General features: G+C 46.4%; 1 protein-coding gene across 1 annotated transcript in view; it reads left to right on the forward strand.

The window, feature by feature from the left end:
• Positions 1–9,325, forward strand: part of LOC126419614 (nephrin-like) — a 421,065-nt gene extending 411,740 nt beyond the window's left edge. Inside the window, exons 12-13 of the mRNA XM_050086803.1 lie at positions 4,842–4,988; positions 9,131–9,325. Of these exons, the coding sequence (XP_049942760.1) occupies positions 4,842–4,988; positions 9,131–9,325 (342 nt within the window). The remainder of the gene's footprint in view (positions 1–4,841; positions 4,989–9,130) is intronic.
• The last annotated feature ends 552 nt before the right edge of the window (positions 9,326–9,877 follow it).

Raw genomic sequence — 9,877 nt, forward strand, 5'->3', positions numbered from 1 at the left:
GATCTCCAATTGCATCTGACACTTGCTGTAGGATTTCATCCATAACAATAATAAACAATAAAGGCGAAAGTGCACTTCCTTGTCGCAGCCCATTTTCCAGCTCGAACCATGCAGTACGTTCCCTCCCCACTTTCACACAACTCTCACTTCCCTCATACATTTTTCTGACTTTTCGTGTTGTCTCTTCATCTATCCCTTTTGCGTTCAGCACATCCCAGAGCTTGTCCCTACAGATACTGTCATACGCCTTCTCAATATCTAAAAAGGCCATGATTAAGTCCTTCCCGTACTCATAGTGCCTTTCCTGCAGTTGCCTTACCGCAAATATGAGGTCCGTTGTTGATCTTCCCGGTCTGAAACCGTACTGCTCCTCTTGCAGTCTACTTTCAATACTGCTTCTTATTCTCTTCTCCAGGATCTTTTCATAGATTTTTCCACAGTGACATAGCAGGGTGATTCCTCTGTAGTTCTCACATCTCCTTTTATCCCCTTTCTTGAAGATCGGGACTATAATTCCTTTCTTCCAATCCTCAGGAATTCTGTTCTCCTTCCACACCACCCTCAGCACTCTGTATAGCCACTGGATTCCTGCTGCTCGTATCATATCCACTGTTACTTCGTCCCAACCTGGTGCCTTGCCCCCTTTTAACCTCTTTATGGCTTCTTCCACTTCATTCCAAGTTAGATCATCAATTTCCCCACTATTATCATCGTCTGCTGCCTTAGGCTCTCCATCACTGTTAGTTACCCGCTTGGCGGCATTCAACAGATCTTCAAAGTACTCCTTCCAAATCTTTTTGAGCTCATGTATTTCCTCCACAACTCTTCCATTATTATCCATGATCCTCAGGCACTCGCTTCTGTCGTTCCTCTTATTTCTTACCATGGTGTAAAGTACTTTTTTGTTCCCTTCACTGTCCTCTTCTAACATTCTTGTCCATTTTTCCATCCACTTCTTCTTCTCCGCCCTTACTATGGTCTGTGCCGCTTTCTTGCTTTCCTTATATTTTACCCTAGCTTCCTCTGTTCGGGTCTGGAACCATTCTCTGAAGGCTTTGTTCTTTCGAAGTACTGCCTCTTTACATATGTTGTTCCACCATGGGGTTTCCTTACTTCTCCTCTTTGTGCTAGTTCTTCCGCACACAGTCTCAGCTGCCTCAACTAGGGCCCTCTTAAAATCCCCCCATTCTTCTTCCACTGTTCTCTGATCTTCCTTTGGCAGCTTCTTCCTGATCAGTGTCTGGTACTGGGTCCTCCGTTCATCCTCTTTCAGCATCCATGTCTTCAACCTTTTGTCCTGTATATCTGTTGCCCTCCTATCTTTTTTCTCTCTCAGGGTGGCTACCAACAGCCGATGGTCACTGTCTAAGGCCTCAGATGGAATGACCTTAACATCCGTGAGGCTGCTCATCATCTGCCTATCCACTAGTACATAGTCTACTACTGAAGTTTGGGACCAGTCCCCACTGTACCAAGTTATTTTGTGGCTACTTCTCTTCTTGTACCAGGAATTTGCGATCGCCAGCCCATTCCTCTTGCAGAATTCCAGCAACAATTTTCCTTCTCTATTTCGGTTCCCCCAGCCCTCTGGTCCCATTATCTCCTCGAATCCTTTCCTGTCTTTGCCAACATGTGCATTGAGGTCCCCTATTATAATCTGATTACCTCCATTTAGCTGCTTTTGCATGTCATCTCCAAATTCCTCCTTCTCCTTTTTTGTACACCCCACCTGTGGGGCATATGCTTGGATGATTTCAATGCTTTTTCTCGTACTCTGGCTTTTATCATTCGATCATTGATACCTTCCACCTCCTCCTGCAGACCCTCTCTGACCACTATTGCCACTCCATTTCTTCCCCTCTCATTCCCTATCCAGTACAGTTTACATCCTTTACTTAGTGGTTTTTCACCAACTCCTCTCCACCTAGTCTCAGCAAGTCCCAAGATGTCCAATTTCCTCCTTTCCATCATTTCTACAATTTCTTCTAACTTCCCAGTTAGAGTCCTTACGTTTAAAGTGCCCAGTCGTAAACCATCTCGTAATCCTTTTCCATTGCTTGGTCGGTTTCCTTTAAATCCGTTCCGTGATCCGATGCATGTTCCCTTTTTAAAAGCAGTTGATTTATCCACTACTGGCTTGCTAGGCCTATCGCAGCTTCACCAGAGCCCCGTTAGCTGTCACGTTTCAGGGTTCCCATAGAGCCTTCTCAGCTACCGTAGCGGTCCTGGGGCACACGAAGTCCCCGCTGTACATCGCCCCTATAGGCAGTCCCCTACTTTGTGCCGTTGCCCATCTCCCACGACTTGGACGAGGGGTTGGACTTATGGGAGACTGTTATTAAATACCTTAATTACCTTAATTACTTCTTCTGCCTCTTCATATTTTTAAAGGAAAATCAGATGATTATATATGCTCTACACGATTATAAACCGAAACTACAGAAAGAAATATCGTAGAACACTCAAAGTTATGGGTTCTTCTTTATTAGATATATTATTTACGACAAATTTTATTTCCTAAGGAGCATATCTGGGAATGAATAATATTTCCAATTCGTAGAACAGGACATTACAGCACATTCTTGTACATGGGCAATGCAGAGTTATTGAAAAATGTGGACACCATTTCAGCTGGCTATATGTCTTGAATGTGTGTTGTATCTTAATTCTGTAAATGACATTTGATTGTAAATGAATGGAAGTTTGCAGATGTTCTATACGACCCCTTCGGATAGACAAGGGAAATATAGACGTTAGCTTAATTTATCCCACACTCGATGGCGAATGGCTCGCATCACTGAGTTCACTACAGCTGTCTTACATTTTCGTAGGTCACTGAAATATGTGGGAAAACGTGGCATGTAAACGGTGACTTTTACGTTCGCCCACAAGGAAAACTCTCAGGATTTGGGGGGATCAGGGGATCTCGCCAGCTAAAAGCAGATTGTTAAGTATTTATTCTCTATGCGACCTTTCCGTCGTTTAGGTAGCGATTCATTCAGGAAACATCGAAAATTCAAATGCCAAAGGGGTGGAGCTTCGTTGTGCTCGAATATGTAATACACTACTGGCCATTAAAATTGCTTCACCACGCAGATGACGTGCTACAGGCGCGAAATTTAACCAACAGGAAGAAGATGCAGTGATATGCAAATGATAAGCTTTTCAGAGCATTTACACAAGGTTGGCGCCGGTGGCGACACCTACAACGTGCTGACACGAGGAAAGTTTCCAGCCGATTTCTGAAACACAAACAGCAGTTGACCGGCGTAGCCTAATGAAACGTTGTGGTGATGCCTCGTGCAAGGAGGAGAAATGCGTGCCACCACGTTTCCGACTTTGATAGAGGTCGGATTGTAACCTATAGCGATTGCGGTTTATCGTATCACGACACTGCTGCTCGCGTTGGTCGAGATCCAATGACTGTTAGCAGAATATGGAATCGGTGGGTTCAGGAGGGTAATACGGAACGCCGTGCTGGATCCCAACGGCCTCGTATCACTAGCAGTCGAGATGACAGGCATCTTATCCGCTTGGCTGTAACGGATCGTCCAGCCACGTCTCATTCCCTGAGTCAACAGATGGGGACGTTTGCAAGACAACAATCATCTTCACGAACAGTTGGACGACGTATCCAGCAACATGGACTACTAGCTCGGAGACCATGGCTGCAGTTACCCATGACGCTGCATCACAGACAGGAGTGTCTACTCACCGACGAACCTGGGTGCACGAATGGCAAAACGTCATTTTTTCGGGTGAATCCAGGTTCTGTTTACAGCATCATGATGGTCGCATCCGTGTTTGGCGACTTCACGGTGAACGCACATTGGAAGCGTGTATTCGTCATCGCCATACTGGCGAATCACCCGGCGTGATGGTATGGGATGCCATTGGTTACACGTCTCGGTCACCTCTTGTTCCATTGAAGGCACTTTGAACAGTGGACGTTACATATCAGATGTGTTACGACCCTGTACGGGACTTTCTGGATATAGTGGCCGAGCGCCTGTCTCGTCACAGTACGCCAGTCACTACTCTTGATGAACTGTGGAATCGTGTTGAAGCCGCATCGGCAACTGTATCTGTACACGCCATCCAAGCTCTGTTTGACTCAATGCCCAGGCGTATGAAGGCCGTTATTACGGCCAGAGGTGGTAGTTCTGGGTACTGATTTCTCAGGATCTATGCACCCAAATTTCGTGACAATGTAATCACATGTCAGTTCTAGTATTATATATTTGTCCAATGAATACCCATTTATGATCTGCATTTCTTCTTGGTGTAGCAATTTTAATGGCCACTCGTGTATCTTGAATCATCATTCCTTTGAGGAACAAATCAGCTTTGAAGCATTCTAAGATATGGCACTTCAGTAACCGTAATGTCGTCAAAGGTGCGAAAAATTTTTTCCCAGGCGAGTTTTATTTTGTCCACCCTGTATATACATGAGTATTACACGCTGATGGCCCAGGAATAGTGTTTGTGTAGTGCTGAATTTCGCTGTACATCATGAGAAACCGAAGAGTGACGAGAAATAAGGAGTCAGTGTTTTGTAAAAAAATTTTCTTTTTAAAATGCAGTCTTGATCGCACCACGTATGCTACAAGAACATAGGTGGAGCACTCTCAACTGGCTGACATCACAGCAGCTGAGGAGAGTGCTCGACCTACCGTCTTCGAAGGATGCCATGGGTCTGATGATGGTCATGCGATATCACCGAAACCAGTCACCTATATTCTTGTAGCATACGTGGTGCGATCAAGACTGAATTTAAAAAAAAAAATATTTTTTTTCAATTTTTGATTGCTGTTCCAAAAATGTTTATTAAAATTGTTCAGTGTTCTGTGTTGCCAGAATGCACGGGGGGCAGCGACCAGCTGGTGGTGCGTCGCGTCTCGCCGCCCGCGCGCCCCACGCCGCCGTCCAGCGGGTCTCCAGCGCCGGGTCAGCCGCTCTGGCCGCAGCCGCGCACCTCCTCGCCCCTGGTACGTTACTCTGCTTCTGTCCAGCGACTCACTGAAATTACGGCTATCTCCGGAGCAGGACCAAGGGCCGGATTTACACACGCGCACGTTAGACTGCATCGCAGAAACTAACGCCACAAACAGCACTGCATTCGAGGGGTGAAGCCACATGAGCGGCACTCGTTCCCCGTCACTCGCTTTGCACACGGTATGAACGAAAGCGGCCGGCAGTTTCCTCATTCACCACAACACAGATGCACGCTCGCTGCGTGTGGGACAACAGGAGTTACATACTTCTACCGAAGGCAATACTGGAGAAAACTAAAAGAAAAGTTCATTAAACTGTAAGTCGAGGCACCACTGCTATTGAGATTTTGAGAAATTGACTTTTCCCTGCGGCTTCACTCATTTATGCCTTCAACACATACGCTGACATACTTCTCCTTCCCCCTCTGTATCCACCCTCCCTCTGTCTGCCACCTCATCCTCCCACCTCTGTCTCCTCCCAATTCTCGCTGTCTCTTCATCTCCTCCTCCACTATTGGCCATTTCCTCCACCCCCTCTCTTACCATACCTCCCTCTCCCTCCCTCCCACCATATCCTCCTCCCTCTCCTCCTTCCCATTTTCTTCTCTCCCTCTTCCCTTTCCATAAGCCCACCACCCCTCTACACCTTCCATCTGCCACATGCATCCCTCATCTCCCCTCTACTTGCCAATTTCCTCCTCCCCCTCACTCTCTCCATCTCCTTCTCTATCCATCTCAACCTGTCCCTAGCCATGTTCCTAAGTATGACACCAGTTCAATAAAGCCAATACTACTTACACAACATTCCTGTCATGCAGGGCAGACTAAACATCAGGAACTTGATAATGATTTATTTGCCCCTGGCACAGAGGCCATCATACATAGGAGGTCGAACAGCAGGCTGATACTACTCCAACAGAACATGCCTCTCATGCAGAACAGCCTATGGGTCTGGGGGCCAGAAAAACCGTTTCATTCTCCTGACTACTAGGCTACCCAGCGAAGCAGGTTGATTTTGTTCTCACACAACATGCCGGTCACGGAAAAACCACGTTTCTCCCTCTCTCTCCTATTGGGGCAAGGAGGATACAAACTCACAGTTCTGATGCTGTTATTGTGTTAAATTGGACTGAAATCTATTGGTGTTTTGGAGAACATCTCAGGCTCATTCTCTCACACACACACACATGCATATATATATAGTCATTATATGTCCAGTGATATCAAGATGCTACGACACGAATCGTCAGATATAAGGGAGATATACAGTGTGGTCAGAAATAGCCTAAAGTGCATGTAACGGTGCTCCATGGTAGATTCTGCTGAGAAATAATAATTTCTTAGGAAAAACAATTCTATACGTTGTTCCGTTTCTGAGTTAATTAGCATTGTATTTACCTAGTCAGGACGTTGTACATCCAACTTCAAGTGGGTAGCCAGAGACAGTGTCATCAAATGTGTTCTTCTTTTGGTTCCTTAAAACAGTCTGGCTCATCATCATCATCATCATCATCATCATCATCATTTCAGACTGATTATGCCTTTCAGCGTTCAGTCTGGAGCATAGCCCCCCTTATAAAATTCCTCCATGATCCCCTATTCAGTGCTAACATTGGTGCCTCTTCTGATGTTAAACCTATTACTCCAAAATCATTCTTAACCGAATCCAGGTACCTTCTCCTTGGTCTGCCCCGACTCCTATCCTCTACTGCTGACACCCATGAGTCTCTTGGGTATCCTTGCTTCTCCCATGCGTGTAACATGACCCCACCATCTAAGCCTGTTCGCGCTGACTGCTACATCTATAGAGTTCATTCCCATTTTTCTTTGATTTCCTCATTGTGGACACCCTCCTGCCATTGTACCCATCTACTAGTACCTGCAATCATCCTAGCTACTTTCATATCCGTAACCTCAACCTTGTTGATAAGGTAACCTGAATCCACCCAGCTTTCGCATTCAATCCTGACTGGTTAAAATGACACCTTTAAGTTCTAGTATTTTGTAACTGAACTGACGAATAAAAAGTAAACGTACACGTCAAAACCACTAAGAACTGATGCGACCATGTAGTGACGAATTTATCATCTCTATTTCATTGTACACTCTCGTTGATGGGCTACAGACACCACACAGAATCTCTCTGAGGGAAATGGAAATGTAGTAAATCTAATAACTATTGACTTGCATTTAGAAACCTTATCATTTATCACTGAAATTAAACATCAGATGCAATATCACCAAGACATTTACTATCTTATGTTACTTTAAACCATTGCGTAACAATATGGGGAGTCGGTATGGATTAGCAACAGCAGAAATGTAATTCTATTTCGATAGACGATAGTGGAGAAATGGAAGTTGTCACTCGTTGAACTCACTAGCGTGAGGTCTGACTAAGCATGCAATTAATGAAATGGTGGAAGTCTGCTACAACATGGCGTCCTATACCATGCCTTTAATCAGCACTGTCCCCAGAATACTGGTAATTAATTATTCGTATTGCTAGCTAAGCATAGTAACGTAAAGGAAGGAAACAGCTCAAGGCCCATCAATGGCTTCAAAGTCCAACTACCTGAATGATTTCGAACTGACACTGTGCTCTAAGTGCTAGATCTGGAACCCACACGAAATACTTAAACGCCACACGCAGTAGTCAAAACAAAGGAAATCATTCCTCGCTCCCAGTGACGCTGATGCCATCGGGTTTTTAATGCGTCCTAATTTCAACACGAGCTATCATCCGACACTGTCCGCCCCTGGTAGCTGAGTGGACAGCGCGACGGAATGTCATACCTAACGGCCCGGGTTTGATTCCCAGCTGGGTCGGGTTCCGTACAGGTCGCGATTCGAGACAGGACACCGGTCTATCTGGAAGGCCAGCATCAACTGGGAGACAGAAGTGGGAGACAATCAAGCACCCACTCTATAGTCCCGATCTCTCCCCTTGCGATCATCACGCTTTCGCACATTAGAAAAGGCCTTGGAAAGTCGATGATAACTGTAGGACGAGGGCGTTCAGCAGGCAGTTACAGACTTCTTCACGCAGTAAAATATGGTTCAAATGGCTCTAAGCACTATGAGACTTAACATCTGAGGTCATCCCTAGACTTAGAACTACTTAAACCTAACTAACCAAAGGACATCACACACATCCATGCCCGAGGCAGAATTCGAACCTGCGACCGTAGCAGCAGCGCGGTTCCGGACTGAAGCGACTAGGCGCTACAGTCTGGAACCGCGTGACCGCTACGGTCGCAGGTTCGAATCCTGCCTCGGGCATGGATGTGTGTGATGTCCTTAGATTAGTTAGGTTTAAGTAGTTATAACTTCTAGGGGACTGATGACCACAGATGTTAAGTCCCATAGTGCCCAGAGCCAGCCACTGAAGCGACTAGAACCGCTCGGCCACAGCGGCCGGCCATGCAGCAGGACACGGGGTTTTACCAAACGGGTAGCTTCAACCTGGTGCATCATGGGATGATTGCCTGAATGTTCTTGGCTATTTTGCCTGATTGACATATCGATTCTGGTTTAAATGGCCTTAGAAACGAAACTTTATGATCGCCCCTTGTACGCGTATTTGTATGCCTAAGTGTATTCATAAATTTGCGTGTGTGCCTTCATCCGCATGTGCATATACGCACATAGGATCCATACATGTCACAGAAACTTTCTCGCTGCTCAGACTTGTTGCGGTTTGTATTTACTGCGTAGGCTATATGAATACATTTTATGCAGAGAATGACACAGTCTCTGGTTCAGGGATCTGAAAATCGCCTAGAAGGATGCGTTGTGATTACAGGAGTTCTGTGAAGCTGTTTCTATAAGCAAAAATTTTTAACGTTTGTTATTAACTCAGTAGCTCACAAAAAACGAGGTAATGGAGTTTTCAACGGCTAATTCTCTGAACATTTTCAGGCCACGTTTCCGTTTGTATCGTAAAGTCACTCTACACATTTAGTGTATAGTTTTTTGACAAAGTAAAAATAAAATGTACTCTTATGGTATATTCTTGGAAATGCCATGTAGTGTGTGATCTCTAAAACAGACAATATCAACTGTGGAGGCATGCTGTTGGTCAGCGCACACCTTGCTAGAAATGCCAAATATCGATCATGTGATCTACTTTGCAGATGACGTCACCGACGGAGCAGGCGACGTCCTCGGCCAGCTCGGAGAGCGGCGGCGCCCCGCGGCCCCGGGACCTGCGCCTCAGCAGGCACTCGCCGCCCCCGCAGCCCACCACCCCCGCGCCGGACCTCGAACTCAACGGTCACGCCATCAAGGAGCGCCTCATGACGTCACGAATCCCTGAGAGTTGCGTATGATGGGACGGCGCCGGCGGCCGCGCGCCGCTGGTCCGCAGGATGATGGCTGCAGACGCCACTGGCCACTACCTGGCCACGGATGTCTAACAGTCTGCGAGGAGCTGACTGCAGGCATCACTGGACGCTGCCTGGCTGTAAATCCTGGAAGTCCAGTCTGCAGCCGCTGAGCTGCAAAGAATTGGCTGCTGGCGCCATTGGCTACTAGCTGCTCACGGATGTCTAACTGAGTCACATGGGGCTGACTTCGGACACCACTGATGGCTGCCTGGCTTCAGAAGTCCAATCAGTCCTTACTGTAGTCTAGGGTGTCGACTGCTGACGTCACTGGCTACTACCAAAAGGTGAATGTCTATCTGATCTTTATGGTGGTGGAATAAGACGTGACTGGACGCTGTCTGGCTATGTTAGTACACACAACAACACCGCCGAAATCCATGACATTCGCCGAAGATGTCATTGGTTACTAGCTGGCCACGTGTATTTACTCTATCTGTGTACAGCTGGTTTCACAGACATGTGGATACAATGTAATCCCGGAAGTGCAACCTGAAG

This window comes from Schistocerca serialis, chromosome 9, assembly GCF_023864345.2.
Source record: "Schistocerca serialis cubense isolate TAMUIC-IGC-003099 chromosome 9, iqSchSeri2.2, whole genome shotgun sequence".
NCBI classification, from domain to species: domain Eukaryota; kingdom Metazoa; phylum Arthropoda; class Insecta; order Orthoptera; family Acrididae; genus Schistocerca; species Schistocerca serialis.